This window comes from Diceros bicornis, chromosome 7, assembly GCF_020826845.1.
Source record: "Diceros bicornis minor isolate mBicDic1 chromosome 7, mDicBic1.mat.cur, whole genome shotgun sequence".
Taxonomy (NCBI): Eukaryota; Metazoa; Chordata; class Mammalia; order Perissodactyla; family Rhinocerotidae; genus Diceros; species Diceros bicornis.
In genome coordinates this window covers 70,582,949-70,608,582 of record NC_080746.1, presented here as the reverse complement: position 1 = coordinate 70,608,582, position 25,634 = coordinate 70,582,949, and the positions used below count along the sequence as shown (strand labels likewise).

Sequence of the window (25,634 nt, the reverse complement as noted above, 5' to 3'; positions counted from 1 at the left end):
ACCCTTCTAAACCTAACTCATGCCTCACTCCATTGAGAAAGCAGCCATTTTTAGCATGCAGGAAGTTGGCCCTTGGCAAAGGAAGAACGTAAGTGGACTCTAGGAGTGGCTGTGCCCTGCTGAGGGCTCTGGTGACTGAGGGGCAGGTCATGGGGCAGGAGCATCACAGGAGCAAGTACTTTTCTGTCTTGTGCACTCTACTTCCCAGAGCCTAGAACAGGGTCTGGCAGGTAACAGAGGTTTGATCAACTCATTCTGAAGGAAAGAGTCCAACCCTGCGTGTCTCAGTGACGCCATTTTCTATTCGAGGGGGATGTTGCTTCCAAGGCTCTCAGCTGCCACCAAAGGCACTCTGAATTCTGGGCCTGCCATCCTCCAGCTGCCAGCTCCTCAACACACTCTGTGAGGTCCTCAACGGCAGAGCATACACCCTAGCTCCTCTGCATCTCACAGTCCAGCCCAGAGTCCACACCCTGTAAAGTCTGCTGAGGGAGGGAGTGAGCGAGTAGCCGTGCCCTCAGGGGTGGCTGAGAAGGAGCAGGATGAGCTTTCCCGAAAGGGACACACAAGGAAGGTCTGGGGTGGACTCTTGACAGAGCATCTCTCTGGCCCTGGCTTTGCACTTCGGGTGACCCTGGAGTGCTAAGAATCCAGAGTCGGGTGTGGAAGTGGGAGGAGTACAGGGAGCCCACCTTCCTAACACCTGCACAGGGCCCTGAGGGGCACTTACCTGAGGTGGGGCGGCACCACCTGGAGCATTCCCTGGGACGATGGCTGAAGAAGACGATGGCAGGGAAGACAAAGGAGAAGACAACGAGGAAGAAGAAAGAGAAGGAGAAGGTTCCTTGGGAGGTGACATAGTTCTTCTGTTGTTCACTGGCGTCAAATCTACCATGGAAAGAACATGCTCTCCATTACAAACCTATTCCTACCTTATTTCATCATGAAAAGAGGAGGTTTTAAGAGAAGCTCCAACTCTATAAATAGAGTCGGGGGAGGGAGGTGTCGGAGACTGATTCAGAGACCCCAGTGCCCACAGCTTGGCACTTGGAGGAACGGGTGTTGGGAGTGGCAGGCTCCTGTGGGGGAAAAGAGGTCCTAGAACGATGTCTAAGAACTCTTGCGTGTCACACTCATGTGAGAACATTCCTGAGTGATGGAACAGGGAGTCTCTAGGGTGTTTATTAGAAATGGACATCTCCCTCTAAAGTGTCCCCTAAAGCCATCATGGTTGGGGGCTGGGGCTACATTAAATCATTTAGTTAATAAACCATCTGAAGCCTCTTCCCACAAGATGCCAGACTCTTAGCCGTGGGCATGGACAGGATAAGCAGTCATTGCTAGTGAAATGCGCTCTTCCTTGTCACATGTGCGCCAAGGGGATCTCAGACAAGATGGTTCGTTTGAGATTTTACAAGGGAGGGAGGTTACACTGAGCATCAAATCATTTGAAGCATATGGAGTGGGGTCTGTGCCAAGCTCTTGCTGGTCAGGGAACAAACGACACGCAGTGTATGTGCTCAGAGCGACACGGGAAAGGAGTGTGGCCGGGGCTCAGAGGACGAGCCTGCTTCTGAGCTGTGGGAGCTGAAATCAGTTAGTCTAGTTACAGCGGAATTCTGATGGTTGTAGCCTGTAAGATCAATCTCATTCTATCTCTCTCATGAGTGCACGTGTGCACCCCCCCCCCCCCCCCCAGGAACCTTGAATCTAAAATCTCAAGCATTTTGTTTCCACATTGGACCCTTTCAGGCAATCTATCAACGGGACTCAGAAAACGCCGCGCTCCCTTTCAGATTTGCCCGCCCAGTGTCTGAACTTCAGCCCAGCTGGCTCTCTGGGACCCTCCCCGCACATAAAGGCTGTTCCCCACCGGCTGTCCAGGACCTGCTCCTGGCTGACTCCCTGACTCTTGCTTCCAGCCGCTCAGCTGACCTATTCCGATTTCCCTCCAAGGTGTCCAGCCTTCAGATTTTAGCTCACTTCTTAACACAGTCCCCTGGTCTCAGTTTCCCCAAAGCTTTGGGTGACAGGCTCCTCCTCAGGGACCCACCCATGCCCCATCCCAAGAAGAGTTCCTTCGAGACCCATTTACGGAGGGGGACCACAAGCGGATTTTCAGTATTCTGTCCTGCTTTCCTCCTACACAAGCACAAGCATGTCAGACCATGTATCCCAGGCCCGGGCTCTGAAGAGACGGCCACCACGCACACGTGGCCAGTGAGCTCCCCAAAGGAAGCCCTCAGAATGCTTCAGAGGGAAAAGGTAACTCAGAGGAACAGATCTGAGGGTGGCAGGAAGGAGCTGCTGAGGAGAAGGCCGCTGGCCGCCAGGAGCTGACGCGGGGGAGGCGGCTGGCCGGCCCGCCTGTCACCCAAACCCCCGTCTCAGCCCACAATTAGATGGTTGGAGCCTAAAAAGGCAAAAGTTGTGAGTCAGTTGTTGCCTTGCTTCCTGTCCTGGGCTTGCCAAATTCCTGCCAAATTCCTTCTCCTCCTCTTCCTCGCCCCCTCATGCTCCTCTCTCTGCCACCTCCTGAATCAAACTCCTGAACTTGTCTCAAAGGCCCCTCAGCCCCACACACTGCCTTTTTGTTCCCCCAAGGAGCTCTGTGGAAACTTTCTGGCACAGAGCCAGGGACAAGCCTGACAGGAAAGCCTTGGGGTTCACGAGGTCACGACCTGGGGGCTGCCCCCTCTCTTTTCCTTTCTCTAATCCCCACCCCAGCTAGTGGGGTCTCTCTCCACACACGTTCCTCACGCTCTGTCTTCAGGACAACTGGGGAGGGCGTGAGGAGACAGGGGAAACAAAACACCTGCCATTCGAGCCACTGCCCAGGAGATGGGCGCTGCCTGGAAGGCGAAGGTGAGGCCAGAGGCAAGCTGAGGTCACGGGAAAGCTCATCTGCCCGAGGCGCTGATGTCTCTGGGTTCCCTCAGAAGATGGTAAAGGGGAGCCTGGAACCCCACCTTTTCATATCCACGCCAGCTGCCTGACACTGAGCAAGTTACCTAACCCCTCAGGTTCCTCATCCAGAAAACGGGAAGCCTAGTGCTGCTTCAGGGGAGGCCGAAGGAATAAAATGGGATAAAAAGAGGTGCCCAGGGCAGGACGCAGTGTAAACGCTATGTGCTAGCAAAATATCAATTCCATCCCCTTCCCTTCCTCCCGTGCACACAAATGGTGTCCAATAAAGACACTGCTGACCCGCTCCAGAGGGGGCTGCACACCCACCCTGGCCAGGATTTCTCCAACTTGTGGGCCCAGGGACTCCTCATTCACCAACTCAGATTCTTCTCTGCTGGCCCTTTCTTGTTTTCCTTACAACCTTGGCATGGCCCAGCCAGAGCTGCTCTGCCCTCTGCTGGGGCCTTGGTTCTGGGTGCTGCTGGCCCTTCAGGCCCCTTTGTGCAAAGAGGGTTGATGAGCAGACCAGGGCCTGGATTACAGCCGCATGTCCTGTCCGGATCAGGTGCCTCTTCCCTGGGCCCTCCGGCAATGGTGACCTTTCACTGGGATCCTACAAGTGATTCTGGTGAGCACAGTCAGCTGGGGGAGGGTGCTGAGGGCAGTCACACAGCCCCCTCTGCCCTGCTGCCTGGTGCTGGGGCCAGAACCAGCCTTGCTGGGCTGTGGATGGACAGAGGAGATGGTGCCCCACGTTCTGTTCCCTACTGCAGGACCAGCCTTGCCCGTGGGGCTTTCATTTTGGGCAAAATGAAGATGACCAAAAAGATGGCTCTGGTGGCTTTCAGCTCTGGGGAATTTCACGAAGACGGATTCCAGGGTACCGCTTCCCAGAATTTGGAGCTTAGGCAATACTCAAATCCTCCCAAGGTCTTGGAGCGCCCTCTAGGGGCAGGCCTGAACCCATCGCCTCCATTTGTTCTTGCACTCTGTCCAGTCAGCTTGTTCCTTGGTTGGTTGGTTCATTTATTCATTCATTCATTCGGCAAGCAAGGACTGGGTACCTCCTCTGGGCCAGGCCCATGATAGGCACTAGGCCCAGAGCAATGATTCGAACTCATGGCCTGCCCCCAAACCAGCTTTTATATATGCTCGATAACCCACACCTGATACTCCTGAGATAACTAAAGACACAGTTGGGGGTCACCGGGCCCACCCCGGGAACCATGCTGCCGGTTAGCAGTCTCCTCTCCTGAGCCTCCTCCAGCATCCCTGACCCTGCTGTGAGGGTCCCTCACCAGACTTCCTGCTCTCACCCCAGGCTGGGAACTTCATGAGGGCAGGACTGAGCCCCTCCCACTGGCGGCACTTGGTAAGGTTGGCTGGAAGCACTGGACAGAATCTGCACCCGCTGGACCCACCCACAGAAGCAGAATTCCCGTGACTTGGGGAGGGGTTGTGGCAGGGGAGTAAATGAGATGAGGAGATGAGGTGTGGAAAAGGCCTGGCCCAGACCTTCCCTGAATGTTGATTCCCTCCTTCCCCTGGCTCTCACTGCCTGGGGCTGTAAGATGATTCAAGAGTCATTTCAGGCTGCCCCCAGGTGAAGTGGCCTGCCCAGGTGCGCAGCCCTAGTCCAGCTCAGAGGTGCCCATTGTCCCAGCCTGACCTGAGTGAGGGGGGCCTCCAGTCTGGGGGCTGCTAGGAGAATGACTCACACCTGCCAGGAGTCAGCATTGACTCAGAAGGAAGGAGTCAATTAAAGGAGCGCTCTGTTCCAACTGCAACAATGTTTCTTTTTAGAAATGCTTGTCTAACCCAAGGCTTTCCTGGGTCCATCTCTCCTAGAGCAAGGCCCAGAGAGGGAGCATGGGGGCAGAGGGGAGGTGGAAGGCAGCAAAGGACTTGGAATCCCATGAAGAGTCCCTGCCCCTCTCTCAGGATCACGGAGGGAATCCCTGCTCTGTAACTGTTGCCCTGCCGGGAATGTGGCCAGCCCTAGGAGGCTACGCAACTGTGCGCGTGCTCACTTCCTCCCCCAGTGGGAGCCTGCTGCCTTGGCATCCGAGGTAGGCCCTGGGCCTCACAGATCCCTGCTCTTCTTCGGGATGCTGGGACCAAGGCCTACTGTCAAAAAGGAGGAAGGGCTGTGTGTGTGTACGGGCACATGCGTTTAGCTTCCTTCATTGCTTTGCCCATGATCACATGATGTCATTAAGCTGATGCTCTCAGCCCAACTCCAGTGCATTGAATCAAAACATACAGAGCCCCTGGGCCTCAGTTTCCTCATCTGTGTTTCAAAAAGCTTGGAGCCAATGATTGCTAAGGCGCCTTCCAGGTGCAGTTGTAGAGTTCTAAGGCTCCATGATTCCGGAGTGGGGAGCTGAGGGGGAAGGGAAGGTCCCAAATCCTTTGGAAAATGCCTCCTCTAGTCAGCAGCAGCAACAGAGTCAAGAACAGGTATTTCTTTCCTTGCTCCTCACACCCAGGAGGCCAGGTCAGAGAGGAGATGTAAGGACTGAGAACAGCTGCCCCTGAGAATTAACCAGAGGATACTGCCCACCCCCATCCCCACCCCAGAGAGCTCATGACTCACTCGACTGGAATTTTCTTCTCCAGCTCTGGTATTTGCTGGGAGTTGGAGACTGGAAGCTGTGGGCCCTTTGCAGAGCTGTGGTGGAAAAAAGAAAGGGGCAGGGGAGGGGGAGGGAGGAAGAGTCTGTTAAACGTGTAGAATAAATAGGGAGTTTTCTCCCATGGCCCGTTTACCAAAAGTTAATCGACTAATGATCATAATTGCCTGAGCCCCTTCCTTCCTCAGACCACACCTCCCTATCCCTACAACACATACCTCCAACTTTTCATTCATTTATTCATCAAATAATTACTGTAGACCTTGCTGTGGGACAGGTACTGCCCTCTTTCCGAAAATGCCTCAAATTATGAGCCGTCATTCTAACTCACCCATCATTAATAAACATATATATGCATACATGTATTCCTACATGCCCATATACATACATGCATATATACAAACACACATTTATTTGTTTGTTTTTAGCAGAGCAGTTCTTCAAAGCTTAAGTCTCATGTCAGTGTCCCGTATATGTAACAGATAAACCCAGCTGCTCTCATGGAAGCCTGGAAGCTGCAGACAGCTCCACCCTCTCTCCCTTTCCCCTCGGAGCCCCCCAAACACTTTGAGAACCAGTTTTAACTGAACCTCTGGACAATCCATTGCCACGACCCCTCCTCTTAGCCTGGTTCTAATGGAAACACATTTGCAGGATGGTGTGGACTATGTACTGAAGACCCTGCGCCCAGGTGGGCCTTGAGAATTAACTGAGTAAAATGAACTTCGCACGCAGAAGAAAACGGGTCTTGGCCATTTGGGGCGTGAGAGTGTGCAGTGGGATGCAAATGTACCCCATGATGTGGGTGAGGGAGAATGGGCGTAGGGAGGTTTGAATGCAGACCTCTCTGAATTCAAGGCTCAGCCTGGCCCAGCCCTCTCTCTCTCTGCAGATAGTCCTGGATTCTACCCCCTGACAGTGCTCAGGGCTGGGCATCAGCTCTTACCAGCCAGGGTTCGGGGTGCACAGGTGTCGACCACTAGCTGGGGGCTTCCTTTCGTCAGGACAAGATCTTCAGCTCCTCAACTCCTTGGCTCCCCTCCCTCCCTTACCTCATGTATAGACACCCTGAGCCTGCTCCATCTGGTGGCTTCCCAGTCCCACAGGCCTGCTGTCATAATCAAGCCCACGGGTTTGGATGGGCGCGGGTGTAGGCTCCCCATCTCCCCATCACAGGACTAACCATCTAGCTACAGTTTAGGCCCACCTCCTCCCGCCACATGCAGGTGGGGACTTTCCAGGCTGGATGGTTTGCGTAAGGAGCAAGCAGGCCTCCAGCACAGCCACATCCTGCTGACCTCAGCTGCCCTCTTTGTCACCTACTGGAGAAATTTCTCAAGAAACATAGAAGAATGCTTAAAGCCCTTATTGCTTCTCCCCAGCTTTTAACTTTGTGGGATGGAACTTATTAGAAATGGCTACAATTCATGAGAATTTTCCATCCCTGGTGTTTAGGGGGCACACATGCCTATGTTTCTACAATAGCAAAAATAGGGCGGGGAGTAATGATTTGACCCAGCAATTTCAAGCAGCATAAAGCAGGGCTGGTTCCCTTCTTTTTAGCTTATATTTTATTTATATCTATTTTATTGATTTATATTTATTTTAAGGGAGCAGGAGCAAGAGGGTGAGCATTGTGCCATTTGGTGCTAATGATATCATTTATCGGTAAAACTAGTAGTGTCCTCCATAGGCCATTGGACCATCCTGTTATCAAATTATTGCCAGGAAAAAGAATGGATAAATACCAATTTTTCTAAACGAATAATTTGGGGGCAGATTGCCCTCCTAACTCTAATTGGTTTGTGTCCAAGAAGCCAATGCACTAGACCGATTCATTTAGTTGTTTAGTTAGTGCATTTGACAACTAACTCACCCGGGCAGGCCTCTAGGAAGCTGCTCTTCTGTGATTCCTAGAGTGTGGACAGGGCCCTCCTGTATGGAAGCCCCGGGGCACTCACATAAAATGGAGGTACTTGGCCCCACTCTAGACCCACTCAATCTGAATCTCTCAGGGTGGGAAGCCAGGAATCTGCCTTTTAAGCCAGATTTTTAAGAACCACTGAACTAGGTGTTTTAAGGAAGTGTTACTGAGGTTTTCTGTGGCCTCGGTAACACAGGGCTTCAGTTCTATTTCAGACCATCATCTGGGGCATGCTCTATGCTAAAGAACTTTGAGGAGGTGATAGTTTCCTTGATGACCTGAGGTAGTCGCAGAGCCTTTTTTCAAATTGTGATAAAATGTATATAACATAAAAATTACCACTTCAATCATTTTTAAGTATAGAGTTCAGTGGCATTAAGTACATTCATATTGTTGTGCAACTATCACACCATCCATCTCCAGAACTTTCTCCTCATCCCAAACTGACACTCTGTACCCATTAAACAATAATTCCCCACCCACCTTCTTCCCCCAGTCCCTGGGAACCACCATTCTACTTTCTGTCTCTATGACTTTGACTACTCGAGGTACCTCACAGAAGTGGAATCATACATTACTTGTCCTTTCGTGTCTAGCTTATTTCACTTAGCATAACGACTTTGAGGTTCACCCATGTTGTAGCATGTGTCAGAATTTCCTTTTTAAGGCTGAATAACATTCCAGTGTGGATATAACACAATTTTTATCCATTCATTTGTTGACGGACATCTGGGTCGTTTTCCCATTGGTGATTATGAATAATGCAGCTGTGAGCACGGGTGTACAAACCAGGAGTCTTTCTAAAGCAATATCCTGGTCTTGTCTGGCATTCCCTCAGCTCAACCCTGAGCCATTTATCCAGATGAAAATTGTGATTATTGAAGCTCATGACATGACATCAACCCTACATTATCTGGGAAAGTGATGGACTCACCATAACCAGCAACAGAAAACACAGCACTTAGACTATGTCAGAGATTTTAACCCTACAGCGTGGTCCACCTGATGATGAAAACCATGATGGATGAAGACAAAACAGACAGAAGATTGCTTGAAAGTCGTGCAGTCTATCTACTTCTCTGTCTACCCTATATTTCATCCTGGGATTAACCGACTGTCAGAAACAGAATGCTTTGTCCACACTGCCTTGTTCTTTCAACCCAACTCCAACACCCGGGGGACTGCTCTTGAGTCTCGTTTTGCTGTCATGCCCTCACTTGCCAGCAGGAGGTGTTGCATGAAACATCCTCAAGAGAACTGTGGCTGCATTTTCCGCAGAGCGGTTGTTCAAGACATGATCTAACCCATCTCTCAATGTCATCTATTTGACACGAGCTGGAAAATCTCTATAGAGTGAAGCATTAAGAAAAGTGGGACCTGCTCTGAGGCTTCTTGCAAACCAACATACTTTCCCTCGTGAACAGTGAGAATAATAATTATCTGTTTCATTTTAAACTCTGACTGCCAGAAAATCAGAATCAAATTTATGATTGCACTAGAGCAACTATTTAGGACCACGGTCCTCCTTTCTGGAGGCTATACCTCCTAAACTGGTTTGGTTAACCCTGATCTTGAGGCTTTATTTTTCATATATAGAGAGACATACAATTTTGTTTTGTCTTTCTTGTAAGTTACCTAAACTCCCCTGGCAATTGAGGAGAGAGGAGAAATAGAGGAAAAGGATGAAAGGCAGGCAGGCCTCGTATTTATAAATGAGGATGCTGGAGCCCAGGGAGACGAGGGGCGTACCCAGGCCAAGCAGTATCCAGATAGCAGCAGGTGGACCCAGCCGGGCACAGCACAGCACTCTGTTCACTGCGTGTGCTCAGACTTTCTGGAAGGCACCACAAATGGTACTTAGCAAATGTGTTTTGAGGACAATTTGTCCTTTTTAAAAAAGGGTCACATGGGAGGACAAATCCAGAGTTTCCAGGATTCTGGCCCCAGCCCTGTGTGAAACCATCACTCGTGAGAACATTTCTAGGTTCGGGTGGAAATTCTGCTCCCGGCCACTAGAGGGAGGTGCAGGACAAGGCGAGCTCCGCTCTCACGGGGCAGCAAAGGCCATGGGTCCTGATGGTGGCAGCCTTCTGTTAGCCTGTTTCTTCCCACCCAGAGGTCACTGTGGCTGTTGCCTGAATCCAAACACTCAATTCAACTCCACCTTTGCTGGGCTGCTAAAGACAATTACTACTGAGGGTGTGGAGGCAGCCAGACTGGGCCACGCTGCTTACCAGCTGGGAGAGCTCGGGAAAGCACTCAGTTCGTTTGCTCAGCTGTAAAATGGGCTTAATGCTACTTACCTTTCAGGGTCGTCCTGAGGATGAAATGGGGCCGTGTAGGGGAAAAGTCCTGGCCATTACAGGCACTCAGTCAAAGCGCATTTATTATTGGGTGGGTAGTGCATCCCACAAGCCCCGAGCACTCGTAACAGCCCTGTGCTGCCCCCAGGTGGCCTCAGGGAACCTGTGCTGCTCCTGTCTGCATGGAGTCCAACAGCAGCTGAGCCCCCTCCCATCCCTCCGGGGCTGATACCCTGAGGAGATACTCACAGAGGAGACTGCTCCAGGCAAGATAGTCCTGGGTCTCCCTTATCTCTGCCTGCCTGTGACACAAAACAGGCAGCCAGGCCACTCTGCTACCTTCCCACTTGAGATTCCAAAGCTTCTCACAGAGAAGGCCAGGCCCGGGTCCAGTCCCCTCACCCCAACTTGTACCCCAGTCCCCAAAGGTCCTAGCCCCACTGCCTCTGAGTCTGAGGGCTAGACCTACTGTCACCTGACCCTCCATGAGGAAAAGCTGGCTGGGGCGTCTCTGCTCCCTCCCCATGTCCCAGGATTAAGCAAGCCCATCTCCAGCCCAGGCAGGCTCTCTGCTCACCGTGCACGGCTCTGTGCTCCTCAGGGCCCTGTGGAGAGAATGCCCCAGTAAGGGCCTCCTTCAGGGAGCTGTGCCGGGTGAGGGGCTTCGGTAGGGGTGGGGGTTCCAGCCACCAGGGTCTCTCTCCACAGGGCTCTACACTGGAGGCCTCACTGCCACCGTAGTCTGACTCCGCATCAGAGCTGGAAGAAGGAAGGAGAGAGTGAGTGAGTGAGGGACCCTGCAATTCACCCCCCACATCCACACTGTGCCCTGCCTGTCACTGCCTCCAGCAGACATGGGGTTCTGGGGCAAGGGCAGTGGTTTAGTTACTTCTGTGCCCAGTGCCCAACCTCGGGCTTGGTTATGGGCTGAACTGCGTGCCCCCAAATTCATATGGAATCCTAACCTCTAGTACCTCAGAATGTGACTGCATTTAGAGACAGGGTCTTTAAAGAGGTAATGAAGTTAAAATGAGGTGATTAGGGTGGGCCCTAATCCAACAGGACTGGTGTCCTTGCAAGAAGAGGAAATTTGGACACAGACACACATAGAAGAAAAATGCCATGTGAGCATGAAGACATCCATCTACAAGCCTAGGAGAGGGGCCCGGAACAGACTCTTCCTTATGGCCCTGAGAAGGAATCAACTCTGCTGACACCTTGATCTAGGACTTCCAGCCTCCAGAACTGTGAGAAATAAATCTCTGTTGTTTAAGCCACCCAGTCTGTGGTACCTGATGGCAGCCCTCACACATGAATACGGGGGTGGATCAGAGCAGGGGAAAGAATCCAGCAGACGTATGATGAAGTATTTGTGCGAAGGCTGGTTCTCACCTTCACCCACGTCAGAGCCTGACTCCTAAGCTCTCGGGGTAGAAGGAGCTCATCACTAGGGACCTGGTCCTAAAGCTTCAGGCATCTACATACTGCTTTCCTCCCCTGGGAATGGATGGGGGAAAAGAAAAGACTACTGAGGTGGGTATTCAACCTGGGCCTTAAATGACTGGCAGAAATCCAGTGGCAGAGCAGGGGCAGCAGGCTGTCCTAGGCAGCAGAGACAGCACAAGCACAGTCCCGGGGTGGGAAAGCACAAAACCTGTGGGGCAGTGACATTTTGGTGACTATATATATTTACCGTCTCTCTATATAAGTCCAATGGCATCTTTCTACTAGGTTGCTGCCCCTCATCCTTCACAGCACCCAAGCCTGCCGGTCACAGCATCCCAGTCCTGGTCACTGATGAGTCCCAGAGGTGGGCGTGCATCATGAGGAGTACCAACTGGAGGTCTACCTTGAGATCTTGATATATGGCCATGAATCTGTGGATCTGGGCTGAGGCCCTCGGGAGCCAAGAGTCGCACACGTGGAGACAGCCTCTCTGTGATGGCTGTAAATCCGACATGCGGAGGGGCAGCCACGGAGAGCAGCTGTTGGAGGCTCTGGCTCCAACTTTGCCTGGAGAGAGGACCAGCTCCAACTTCCCAGCCAGATGAACCAATGTATTTGCCTTTGTTACTTAAGCTAGTTTAAGTTGGGTTTCTGCCTCTCACAACGGACTCAGTCCTGCTTAATTGGGGCCCAGAACGCTGTGTGACCTAAGGCAGGGGCCTTGCCTTCTCTGGGCCCTGGCTTCTGTCTCGGTAACTGCCAAGGGCACTCCGAGGCAGTAGCTCATGGGCATCGGAATCACCCATGGGACTTGCTAAAATGTGTGTTCCCAGGCCCCATTTCCAGAGTCCGCATGCTCCAGACCTGATGAACTGGTTGTCTATACCACAGTCTCCATTTTCTCCCCTCACATTCTCCCCACCTCTACTCCAATCAGGTTTCTGCCCTGTCACTCCACTGAGACCACATTTGTCAAAGTTAACAATGATCCTGCTGTTGGAAAACCCAGAGGTCACATCTCCATTCTTACCTGACACAGTGACCCACACCTTCTTCCTTGAAACACTTTCTTCTCTCAGCTTCCACAGCCCACCCTCTCCTGGATTCTCTCCTTCCGGTGGGTTTTGCTAGCTCCTTCTCTGCTTGCCCACTGACTGTTCAAATGCCCTGGGACTCCTGCCCAGCTCTTCTTTCTCTCTAAGAAGATATTCTCACTCCAGAAGGGACTTAGCAGCTCCCTTGGCTTTAACAGCCTCTGTAGGTCACTGGCCTCCAGACTGCCATCACCAGCCCTGCCTCCCAGAAACTTCAGACTCACCTGTTCTACTGCTTGCTGGGTATCTGCACAAAGACTGCTCAAACCCTACGGGTCCAAACAGGACTCTTCATTTTCTCCACAAACTTGCATCTTCCCTAAAATCTTCTCCACCTCAAGACTGTTCTAGAAATGACTGCACCTTTCATCCAGTCACTCAGGTCAAAATCTGGGAGTGGCCCTTGAATTCTCTCTTTCCCTCACATTCAGTCCATCAGCAGATCCATCTCCACTGCTCCAGCCCTAGTCCACGCCCCTGGTCTCTTACGTGAGCCACAGACTCCCACCTGGCCTCCCTGCCTCCACTCCCACCCACCCCCGCCCCATCCATTCTCCACACCAAGTCTTGCTGATCTTTGGAAATTGTAAGGGAGATGTCACTCTCTGACTTAAGAAGTCTCTAACGGCTTTCAGTTATACCTGGAATAAAGTTTAAACTCCTTGCCCTGCCTCACTAAGCCTTGCTTTCTGGCATAATATCTCATTCTTCTTCCCCTCATTCTGTGCCAGCCACTCGGACCTTCTGTCACTTCAGAGACATGAGGCGCACCCCCACCCAGGGGCCTGTGTGCTAGCTGCCCCTTGCTTGCATTCCCCTCCTGCCAATCTTCACACGACTGTCCTATCTTGGCAACCAATTCTCAGCTTCAATGTCACCTCCTCAGGGAGGCTGTGGCTGATTGTTTGTAAAAATGGTTGCAATCATTCCCCTCCTGGGTCCACACCCCTTTGCAACGGGCCTTTGCAGCTCCTCCCATAAAGGTGGAGCTATTTCTCCACTCCTTGGATCTGGGCCGGCCTTGCCATGGCCAATCAGACATGACAGGAAGAGCACTGCGCAGCCCAAGCCCAGACCTCAGGAGACCCTGCACTACCCGACGCTGTCTCTCAGGACCACGGGAACAAGCATGGGCTGCCTGCTGGAGGATGAAAGACCCACGGCCCCACAGCGCCCTGGCACCCCAGCCGACAGCTAGCCATGCTCTAGAAGCAGGGCCCTGTTGGCCCAAATACACAAGGGAGCCCGCTGAGACCAGAAGAACTGCCCGGGTGAGTTGGCTTAAACTGCTGGCCCACAGGATCGTGAGTGTCATAAGTGGTGTTTGTTACAAGTCACTAACCTTTGGGGCGGTTTGTCACTCAGCTTGATTGTGGGAATAGATAACTGATACAGAGGCCTTTCCTGGCCACCCAAGCTAAGGTAGCTGACCAGTCACTCACTATCATATACCCCTATTTATTCCTCTACTGGCACCTATGTGATATTTTCCCTCTTAACTACTTGTTTGCTGGCTGTCTACCCAATTTGAATGAAAGCCCTGTGAGAGCCGGGCCTTTGTCTTGTGTTGGTCACTGCTGTATCTAGTACATAATGAGCAATCAGTACCCACTGACTGGGAATCAGGAGGTTGGCTGACCTCCTGAATGGATTCAGTATTCGGGGAGGCCTGGAGTCTGCCCTCCCAATGACCACTCTTGGTGGTTCTGATGTGGTGGTAAAGACAGCATCCTGAGAAATACTCATCTAAGGAACCAGGGCTTCATTTTTTGTGTCCCTTCTCCATCCCACTCCTACCCCCAGCTGAGCCTCCCCATCACCAGGCATCACCATCTTACATCTTACTGTGACAGGTGACACCCATTTGGCACCGCTCACCACAGCCTACATGACAATTGCCTCCTGGGGAGAAGACAGTGGGGCCACAGCCTTTCCCCTCTCTGAGAAAGGAGCAAATGCTGACACTTAATAGTGCTTATTATATGCTGGGAATTGTTCTACACACTGTACATAGATTAAGTGATCCTTGCAACTCCCTATGAGACAGGTGTTATGATTGTCCCCATTTTACCGATGAGGAAACAGAGGCACAGAGAGGTCACACTACAAGTGAGTGGAGAGAAGACCAGCTTCTGAATGTTGTCCCCCTCATCCAACCCCTGTTCTGCCCCTTCCTGCAGCAGCCTGAGCATACCTGCTCTCGTCACTGGTGACCAGGACACACACAGCCATCATGTCCTGCCCAACCACGTTCTCCCCGGGGCTGATCCTCACTGAGGTCCACTCGGAGGGCAGGGGAGAGGTGGGTCCACCTTCCACATCGCCGGGCTCTGGCTCTGGGACACTCTTGGGCTTCTTGGGCGAGGTCGGCTCATCTGCTGGGAGGAGAAGAGGGTCTGGAGAGATGGTGGAAATGAAGGGCCCTGCAGGGTACCTTCTCCCCTCCAGAGGAGGGGGGTGGGCAGGGCAGCAACCCTGGGGTCTACTGGAACACTCCAAAACCGACCTTCTCATCCTCTGTGCCATTGCAGGATTCCCACCACTCAGCCACCAGATGTCCCAGCATTTAGAGGCCATCTCTTGTGTGTAGGGCATGAATGCATACACCATCCCATTTAATCCCAAAGGAGGATCCTGAGACGTTCCGAGTGCCCACTCCAGGCCCACCAGCCCCTGAACTGCTGTTGTCAAATCACAGTGTCCAACATGTTGCTAAACCCAGTGGTCACTTCTCAGTCCTCATCTTACTTGACACACCACAGCACTTGACCCAGCTGATCACTCCCTCCTTCCAGAAACAGCTCTCCTCTCAGCTTCCAGGACAGCCCAGCCCGGCTTCCTCCTCCTCACTGGCTGTCTCCTTCTCTCTTTGTTGTTTCCTCTGGTTCCACCTCTTCCCCCTGACCTCTAACACCGGAAGGCCCAGGGCTCAGTCTTGCAACCTCTTCTCTTCTCACTACACTCATGTCCTTGATGATCTCATCCGGTCTCATGGCTTTAAACAACCCTAGACAGTGATGACTCCCACATTTATATCTCCAGCCTGGACATTTCCCCTGAATCTAGAGGTATCCATACCACTGCTGACTTGGCATCTCCACGTGGACATCTAATAGACACATCAAACTCATGCCCAAATGGAACTCTTCCTCTCTGCCTCTCCCCACACATGCTTCCCCCACAGCCTTCCCCACCTCAAGAACTGCCACCTTCAGTCTTCCAGTTGCTCAAGTCAAACACTTTAGTGGCATCCTTGACTTCCCTCTTTCTTTCACTCTTCACTCGTGCCATCAGCAAACCCTGTTGGCTCTACCTTCAAAACACGTCAGGAATCCAGTCGCCTCTCGCCACCTCCTCTGCCAACACCCCAGCCCCAGCCACCATCCTCTCTTGTCTGGATTATAGAAGCAGCCTCTGCCGGGCTCCCTGCTTTCCCTCTTGCCATGCCCCATCCTTTAGTCTATTCTCAACACAGCCGCCTGAGTGACTGTGTTAAAATGTAAGTCAGATCATGCCACCCTCTGCTCAAAATCCCCCAGTGGCCCCTGTGACCTTAGCTCCTACTGCTGTCCCAGCTATCTCTGCAGTGAGCACGTGACCTCCTTGCTGTCCCTCCAGCACTCGGCGTGCCACTGTCTCAGCCTCTTGCACACTCTTGCCTCTTCCTAGGAGACGCTTTCCCCAGAGAGCTTCATGCGGGGCTTGCTCACACACCACTTTCAAGTCTTTGGTCAAATGGTGCCTTCCCAGTGAGGCCTACCCCGATCATCTTATGTAAACTGCAACCCGACCCTCGGCGCTCTCCATTCCCCTTTATTTTCATTCGTAGCACATCTCATCTTCTAATAAACTGTACAATTTTCTTATAAAATGTGTTTATTCTCTCTTTTATGACTAGAATGTAAACAGTGATTTTTGTCTGCTTCACTTGTTGCTAGAATGGTGCCTGGTAAAGAGCAGATGCTTGATAGATACCTGTTGAATGAATGTGCAAAACAGGCAGCCTGAGCCCCAGCGCCATCTTGGCACTAACTAGCTGGGCGACCTCTTCTCTGGTCACAGTGGGGCAGGTGTCCTTTCTCCCTTCTAAGGCTGACACCTCACTTGAACCTGGCTCCCTGACCCACCTCAGTCCCCCAAGGGTCATTATCTCCTCTTCCCTGTGTCGTTAACTTCTTGGTCTACTGGATCTCTTCCATCAGTATTTACATATGCTGAAGCCTCTCCTGTTTTAAGAAAACCGTTTTTAATCCCAGTCCCATCCCTGGCCCCCAGCCAACTCTTCTTCCTCTTTCCCCGCCAATCTTCTTGGAAGAGTTTGCTACACTCACTTTCTCCACTTCTTCACCTCCCATCACTCCCTCCTCAATCCCCTATAATCCTGCCTATGCCTCTGCTACCCCCAAACTGCCCCCAACAAAGTCCCAGCGGCCTCCTTGCTGCTAATCCAATTCACAAGGCTTTGGCGGGCGCCTGCAGCCCTTGCGCCCCTCACCCTCCCTGCTCCTGCGGACACATTCTCTCCCTGCCTCCCTGGCTGTTCCATCTCGGCCATCTAGTCTTCCAGCCAACCCTTAAATGCTGAGTTATTCATGCTTCCACCTGGGCCCACTCATCTTTTCGCCCCACCCATTCTTTCTGGGAGATGTTATCCACTCCCCAACTATATTCACCGCCTGTGAAGATACCTCAAGAAATTTGTTATTTTTATGTGAAATGTCTCACGTTTTAAAATATTGTACAGAGATCAAACAAAACACATCTGCAGGCAGATGCAGCCAGCGGGCTGCCAGTTTGCAACCCCTGGTGTCTGTGCACGCTTGCTGTGCATACATACATGCACGCTCCGTAGTGGTGTGGCTGCGGATGGAAGGCATTTGGGGAGCAGGTGTTGTAAGTGGGTGCCGGGCTATGTAGTAGTAGTAATGATAGCAGCAGCTCGCTTTTTTTGAGCACTTTTATCGAGAATTAAGTGTTTAACTTGTGCGTCTATTAAACCTCATACAACCTTCTAAGAGAAGTATTATAATCCCCATTTTGCTGCTGAGAAAACAGATGTACAGAGAGATGAGGACACCAGCACTCAGTCATATATTTCATCAGAAGATGGGGAACAATCTATGTGTCTGAGCAGAACAGAAGCATGAATGGACGCCAACCCGTGTGGCCTTTATTCTGGGAGTCTGGGCTGGACGACTCCCAGTTCTTCACTCCCTCCAATAACAGAGCTGAGCTTCGTCCTGTGACCTTATAGTCCCTCCCACTAGAGCAGGCAGGGTATGCTTCCCTGCTGCCCGACTTCTGTGAGGCCTGGCCCTGAGACTTGCTTCAACCAGTGGAAATTAGTGGATGTGGCGTGAGCAGTGGCTTTAAATGGCCTTGCTGTTTGGCTTGTCCACTCACACTCCTGCTAGTTTGCCATGAGAAGAGCTTGTCCCAGATGACCTCTGCCCCTTCAGCCTAGGTCTCTGCTTGCTGGCACATGAAACAGATCTGGAGCCACCCAATCCCCTGGCCCAGGCCACCCTCAGACCTGCACCTGAGGCAACCCACAGCCGACCCACAGCCCCACGAGCAAGAAAAAGATGCTACGAGCTCCTGAGATTTGGGAGGCTTGTTACACAGAATTCCTGTTGCAGAGACTTGACTCTACACATGGCTCGTATCTGAGTATGGGTGTGTGTGCCTGGGAGCTGTGTGCACAGATGCTTGTACAGTCAAAGATGCCACTGTGCCCTCCTCTGATCCAGGTCCAGGCTGGGATTTGGAGATGAATCAGCATGGTCTCTGCCTTCCTTCAAGAATCTCTTTCTGTCCCACAGGGGAGATACGCCATGTTCACAAATGTCTGCATCATAAGGTAGGCCATCTAAGAGTGAGGCAGAGGCGAGGTGGAAGGGGAGGGAGAGCTGACCTCCAGGCGGTGAACATTTGAGGTAGAAGGCACATTTAAATGGGGTTTGAGGATGAGCAGGATTTGAACAAACGGAGAAGGGAGGGGGGTGCTCCAGGGAGTGGACCTCTGTGAGCAAAAGCAAGGTGGGAAAGCCCTGCCATCTGCATGGGACAGAAAACAAGTCCATGTGGCCGGAGGGCAGGAGGGGACATAAAGAAAATCACTGGGAATGATCAAATTGACATCAAACCAGAAGGGCCTTGGATGGCAAAGGGAAGAGTGGACCTCCCTCCACGAGTGACTGTTGAAGGGCTGGAAGTGGGGACTGGCATCGTCACATCTGCGCACAGACAGATGGCTGTGGCTGCAGAGTGGAAGGTGGACTGGAGGACCCGCAAGAAGCAGAAAAGATCAGCAAGAAGGAGGCTATGAAGATCCAAGGAGAGGAGAAGAGAGTGAGGGAGTCGAGAGCAGCCTGGCTGGATGGGGCTGCTCTCGACTCCCTCAGGCAGTAGAGGCGAGCCATGCCAGGCTGCGGTGGCACCAGACCCATGGCCCCCACATCTCAGGGACCAGCCCAAACCTGCAGGGAACACCCAGGGGTCTGCTTTTCTCCTTCCTCCTCCCAGAGGGTTGTGACTTTGCCTGCTGGCTGAGGGATGGAACAGGGTAAGGACTCAGGCTGGCCTCCTGGGGACATGGCTGACTGATGAGCCCTCAGTACAACATGGTCAGGGCCAGCATGTCCCACGGCAGAGCCTGGACAGCAGTGGAGGGGCTGAGGGGCGCAGGGAGGCAGAGACTTTCTGGAAAAGAGGCTGGTGCTTCCTCTGGTCACCACCTCGCCAGATACGCTACTCCCCTCCTTCTACCCACCAAGGCCCGGGCCACAGGCTACACTGAGCTCTGAGATTCAGGGCTGCTGCTCAAGCTTATACTTCCAGACGTCCTTCATCCCCCGAGGGCTCCTGTCCACATCACACACCAGCAGTGGTGGTGCCGGTGGTACATGTGCAAGGGACGGAAGTAAAAGCAGGAGCTACGAATACCAACTCATTATCCCGTGCCCTGTGCCTGTGAACACTTTATGTTCATCAACCCTAACAGCCTGACAACCTGAAAGGACAGAATCACCATCTTCATCACACAAGTGGAATAACGTAGAGGCCAGAGAGTAACTCAGCCAGGGCCACCCAGTGAGTCGGCTGGACCAGCTGCACTGGACACAGAGCAGCGGTGTCTGTGACCAGCCCCAGGGGAAGGACCGGGGTGCTCCCTTGTGCAGCATGCCAGCCGCCACCCCCTCACTGCCTCCCCAGGCCTGACTGCTCCCTGTCTGAAGTCCTCTATGCTCAGAGGGAGAATCGAGGACCACAGTGGGGCTGGGGCTGCCAGGGGAGGAGGGGCATGGGAGTGGGGGGTGAGGAGAAAGATCCAGCACCTCCCCGGGCACCTGCCACTAGCCTCCTGGAGGGAAGCAGTTCTGCTGAGCCGAGCATCTCAGTCTCCTCTCGCGTTCTGGCCGGATGCGTGCTCCCTGGTGAAAGACAAGGCTCCAGATGCAGAGCCAGGCAGTGTCCAAGGAAACGTCTGTCCTTACACACCACCCCTAGCAGCCCAGTCCTGAGGTCCTTTCCTGGCCAGGACCCTGCTGCAGTGGAAGGGGGAGGCCCTTGCCAGGTTCTGCTGGTGAAATTGTTCCTATCTTCTACCCAAGTCTGGAGACCCTGGCACTCCCCGCTAGAACCCAGGGAGACAACCCAGGGAAACAACAAAGCAACATGTTCTCCTGTGCATTGTTATTAACCCCATTTTACAGAATGGGAAACTGAGGCTCAGAGACGTTATCACATTTGCCCAATGTTACACGGCTCCTAACTGCCAGAGCCACTTGTGACTCTGGGCTTGGAAAAACTCCCTCTGCTATCTTGCACTCTGTTCTCTATGAAGGAAAAAGTTTAAAAAGAAAGCAATGAAGGTAAGTTTATCAGGATCCAGCCCAGAAAATGGAGCCCAAGCCAGGGAGTTCAACAGAGGAAAATTAATACGGGAAACTAATAACAATGGTGTTGGATGAGCTGAAAAGCCACATGGGGACTGTGAAGCAACACAGAGATGGGCAATAGTAAGAAGCCGCTGGCTAGAGGGACAAAGGGAAGAGCTGGTGTTCCGAGTCCAGAGGCCAGAGCCATTGGGAGGAGTGGGTACCATGGAGGAGACACAGCCACTGCGGAGATGCAGAGAGATGGGAGGAATACCCTGGCTTCTCCCTTGATCCCGCCCTCCCCTCTCCCACTGGTGCATCCCAATGGTCAGACCTAACAGGGAGCCAGTTTCAAGGGAGCCTGGGAAATGTAGTTTGCAGGGGTTACACCTCTCGAATACAGAGCAGAGCAGGGGAAGGGCAGGGAGTGTATCCAAGTTCAAATAGGCAAATGTCCAGGATGCTAAGCACAGACTGATCTCATCCTCTTGCAAGGTGAACTGTAATGAGTGAGGGGACACTGACAAGCTGCCAGCCAGATGGGGGAGGGGCCTGGGAAGGGGCCTGTGTCAGGCCTCCACCCACTGTCAGGGGATGGCACAATTGCTCTAGGAGGGACTTTTGTCTTTGCCAGTACCAAGGTCCTTTGTAGTGCATGTCCCTTTAAAAGATGCCTGAAGACAGAGCCGCTGCATTCTGGGGCTTCTGAGAGTGACACCTCAGGGTGGACTGGGAATGCCGGTTTCCAGGGGTCTTCAGGGATGAATAAATTGATGGGTAGCCCTGGGCCTCCGGGCCACCCTCTACCCTGGGGCGTGGCTGTCCTGCCCTGCCACACCCTTGCTAGGCGTCCCCTGGACCCTGGCCCAGTGCATGGGCCTGTCTGTGTGTAGATGTGTGTGCTCACAGGCCCAGCTCCGCTGCCCTGAACCAGGGTGGGCGGCATTACATGAGGGCCCTGCCTGGCCCCAGCAGCAGCCAGGTGCAGAGACCAATGCAAGTCAACTTAAAGCCAACCAGAGGGAAGACTCAGTTTCCCCAGGTACAGGCCCCTTCCCCACGGCCCTCAGCAGAGCTGACCCTCCTGCAGAGCCCTCTGCCGGACACAGGCCAGACACCAGGGAAACGCCAGCCTCAGACAGTCCACAAGTGCTCGTGAGCCCTCAGAGCAGCAGGGCCGCCTCCATCAGGGCCGGCAGGGGAGGGCGGCAGGCGGTATCTTCCCACAGCTTGGCGGGCCCCAAAGCAAGGAAGCTGGCCTCTTCCCTTTCCTTTTGCTAACAGCAGCAGGTTTGGGGCCTTAGTCCTTGGACCCTCTTTTCTTCCTCCTTCTCCTGCCACAAACAGGTCCTGTGTGGGGTCAGCTCTGAGCCTCCAGCTTTGGACATGGCCAGGACCTACACCCAAGTTTCTCTGAATGAGGTGGTGGGGAGAATTTTAAGTTTCTGGTAAGGAGGCCCTACAGCAACCAGTGAAGCGAGAAGGGAAGTAGCCTCAGGGTCCATGGTCCTTCCCTCCTGCGCATGCCCCATGGCCGGGGCTGCAGGCATGCCAGTGCTGGGCAGACCTCTGCGCACAGCTTGCCTCAGGCAGATGGGAGTGTAGGCACTGCTACAAGTCCGGATGGAGTCCCCACAGCCAGGGGATGGCTCTGGCCTGGCTGGGCCTGGTGTGGGTTGGGGATGGGAAGAGATTTGATCTTCCAGGCACTTCTAGGCCCACATAGGGTAAGGAGTCAGCTTCTTTGGGAGGGAGGGGTCACCCCTGGTCCCCCTGCTGCCTGCCCCTTTTTGGTCTCAATTACAGGCACTTGCAGGGTGACTAGACTCACAAGGTCAAAGGCAAGTTGAGTCAACCATTTGCCATGGCGTGGGGGCCTCAGCCCCACTCCAGCCCAGGCTGTGGTGGAGGGAGCATTCCCTACCCCACCTCTTGTCTCAAACCTGCCACCTGGACTCCTGTGTCAGACCCCAGGGGTGGGAGAAGATGTGTGTGACCCAGTGGCCTGGGCCTTGATGCCCAAAGGCATCCCATTGGAACTACTCTCTGCTGCCACCCTTGGGCCTGCTCTGAGAGGGTCCCTCCAAGCCCTATTGGCCACGCAGCTCTGCTGAGAGGCTGTGTGAAGATCATACCCCTCGGAAGGCAAAATGGAAGCAAAATCACAACTCCCTTCTGCAATCCATCACAGGGCTCTACAGAGGTAACTGAACACAGTGTCACACTTCTCTTCCAGGTTCTCCCTTCTGAACCGTGAATGACGCCAGCAAGACTGTCCCCAGCCCAAGACGGCTTCGGGCTCTCCAGTCTGTGGCCCAGGCCAGAAGGCAGGGCCCCTCATTCCTTTATTTATCCTTCAACTATTGACCGAGGGCCTACCATGTGCTAAGCACGTATTTATTGAGTGTTCAAAAGAAACAGAGATCCCTGCCCTCAAGGTGCTTATGTTCTAGTAAGAGGATAAACAAACAAACCATACACATAATCAATCAGTGAATCACATAATATGATTGGAAGTGATAAATGCTATGGAAAAACCATCTAGTAGGATAAAGGGGATCAGGAGAGCCAAGGGTGCAGGGTGCAGGATTAAAGGTAGACCTCATGGGAGGGAGACATGGGAACAAAGACTGGAATAAAGGGCAGGATCAGCCATACGGATACTGGGGAAGGGCATTCCTGGCAGAGGGAACAGGCAGTGCAAAGGCTCCAAAGCCGAGCCTGCCTGATATTCTAGGAGCCCAGTGTGGCTGGGAACAGCGTGTGAGACGGAGCAGGTCAGAGCAACAGGGTCCAGACCACGCAGAGCCATCTGAATCCACTGGATGCCTTTGGCTTTTCCTCTGAGTAAACTGAGGACACTCTGGAGAGTTTTGAGCAGAGGAGAGATCAGACTTAAGTTCCAAAAGGATTATTCCAGCTGTCCTGTTGAAAACAGGTGAGTGGAGCAGGGCAGAAGCAGGTAGACCTCACAGGAGGCCACCGCGTTAACCCAGGGAGAGACGACAGTGGCTGGGTGGCAGCATGGAGGTCGGGAGAAGTGGACAGACTCTGACTGTTCTTGGAATTCACGGATGGATTGGAGGAGGTGCCAAGAGAAGGAGGAGTCAAGAATGACTTCAAAGCTTTGGGCTGAGCAACAAGAAGAATGGAACTTCTGTTTCCAGCCATGGCTCAGGCCCAGGGTGGAGTCTGTTTCAGGAGAAGGTCAGGAGTTAGAGTCGCTCAGTGGGCATCTAAGTGGAGATGTTGAGTAGGCCGCTGGAGACGGAGCTCGACTCCACACTCTCTCTTTGTGGAGACTCAAGCAACCACTAAAACAAGAGGAAAGTCCCGCTGGCAGCCGGCGGGAGAAAAGGGGGACTCCAGAGCTGAGGCAGGGATGGCTGGAGGGAGCTTCAAGAGAGCTGGGGATCAGAAAACTAGAGACATACAGATGTTACCAGCCAGTGTGAACGGAGACCTGTTTAGTCCCCAACCTGAAGATGTCCCATCAGGTACTCTGAGCCCCAGCTGATCTAGAATGGCCAAAGAAAGTCTCCCTCAGGGTGTTCCCTGCTGCACAAAACTAGGAAAGTACTATCTAGAACTCAGCAAGAGAGTTCTTGCTGCCCTCAGTGCTGTACCAGGCACACACAGCCATTCTACCCTCACAAAACCCTACGCCAGGGGTGTCCTTAGCCCTGGTTCACAGAGGGACTTGCCCGATGCCACGGAGTCGGTACAAAGTGCTGGAGTCAATGCCGGGTCTCTGGCCAAGTCCAGGGCTCTTCCCACGTGCCAAGGCTCCCCTGAGAGCAGCACCTGACCCTGGCGTGGGCCCGGGGGACTCTCTGCTCCTTGACCGTTGAAGATGCCGCTCCAGATCACCTCTCTAGTGTCAGTGAGCTCCTTCAATATCAGTACCATCCTCAAGGTTGCCACAAGGAGGTGAAGAGCTAACGAGGTTCCACACAGAAAGTATTGGCTCCGTGCCTGGCACAGAGGAAATGCTCAGTCAGTAACAGCTGGCCCTGGGGCAGTAGAAGCAGTCACTTCTTTAAGAGATTAAAGAAAAAGCTGTAAAAAGAAACGAGTTCATAGGAATAGGGGGGAACAGCCCACCCACCGTGCTTGTCCCACTTATTCCACTTAACATTCAGGCTGTAGGCAGATTTGTTTCTTCGCTGGATTATTTCTTTAGGATCAGTTCCCTGCGGTAGGATTACTGGGCCAGGAGGTCGGCGCCCTTTTGCAGAGCTTAATAATCGTTGCCATATTGCCTCCCAGAAAAGACTGTCCCCATTTACTTTCTACTCAATGCTAGTGATTAAGTTCATATTTTTTCTTACCATCAACTTCCCTTTTTTCTTTACTAATTTAGTGGGAACAGCATAATTAATTTACATTCCTTTGAAAGCCAAGTTAGAATATTTTTCTAAATGCTTGCCTTTTCTTTTTAGTGTTTTCTTTTAAAAATTTGCTTGAGTTTGAACTGTCTATGCATAGTCTTTGCCCATTTATCATTGGGTCTTTAATTGGCAAATTTTAACTATCACCTACACTGTGCAAGGTGCATGGGAACACCTGATTGCACAAACTTTTGAAATGCCACGGCAATGAACATCTTTGTTATCACATTGAATTCAAATTTTTCCCCAGTCTGACTGCCTACTCAATATTTTCATTTTTATTGTTATAATATGTTAAGTTTTAAAAGCGAATACAGTCAGATTTTTATCAGGTTTTCCCATGTAACCTTTTGCATCAGAGGTTTTTAAGCTTAGAAAGTTACCACCCCATGATCTAATCAATACTTAATTCTATTTAATTCTATTATTTCACTTTTTTCATTTTAAGTCTTTAATCCAGAAACACTAGATTAAAGAATATTCTAGGGCCAGCCCTGTGGCTTAGCGGTAAAGTGCGCGCGCTCCGCTGCTGGTGGCCCGGGTTCGGATCCCAGGCACGCGCTGACGCACCGCTTCTCCGGCCATGCTTAGGCCGCGTCCCACATACAGCAACTAGAAGGATGTGCAGCTCTGACATACAACTATCTACTGGGGCTTTGGGGGAATAAATAAATAAATAAATAAAATTATAAAAACAAAAAAAGAAGGAAGTACTTGGAAAGCATGTGTTTAGGAAAAAAAAAAAAAAGAATATTCTACCAAACGCTTATGTAGAATGTAATATGCAAACCAAAAACTCACCCCAAACAAACAAAAACCCCACTTCAAATAGATATGGAAACGGCCACTTGAACAAATTAAGCTTTACTGGAGGAGTCCTCAGAGACTTTAACATGCTCATAAATCTTGTGGATCTCAAGGTTTGGGAGGACTGGCATGATTAGTATAAAACATTTCTCAAACTTTGTGACGATGGAACCCTTTATTCACAAAGCACTTCTTGAAGCCAGTGTTCCATTGCCATACTTTGGAAAATGTTGCTTTAACCCAACTTCA

At 52.2% G+C, this 25,634-nt stretch overlaps 1 protein-coding gene across 5 annotated transcripts in view; it reads right to left on the bottom strand.

Annotated features, from left to right (window-relative positions):
• Positions 1-25,634, bottom strand: part of MICAL2 (microtubule associated monooxygenase, calponin and LIM domain containing 2) — a 220,576-nt gene that overhangs the window by 53,774 nt on the left and 141,168 nt on the right. For 3 of the 5 annotated variants that reach the window (XM_058545992.1, XM_058545994.1, XM_058545995.1), the window contains 4 exons: positions 14,502-14,685; positions 10,345-10,526; positions 5,504-5,578; positions 731-888 (listed from right to left, as the gene is read on the bottom strand). In XM_058545992.1, the coding sequence (XP_058401975.1) occupies positions 731-888; positions 5,504-5,578; positions 10,345-10,526; positions 14,502-14,685 (599 nt within the window). The remainder of the gene's footprint in view (positions 1-730; positions 889-5,503; positions 5,579-10,344; positions 10,527-14,501; positions 14,686-25,634) is intronic. The other 2 variants (XM_058545997.1, XM_058545993.1) reach the window with 1 other exon arrangement.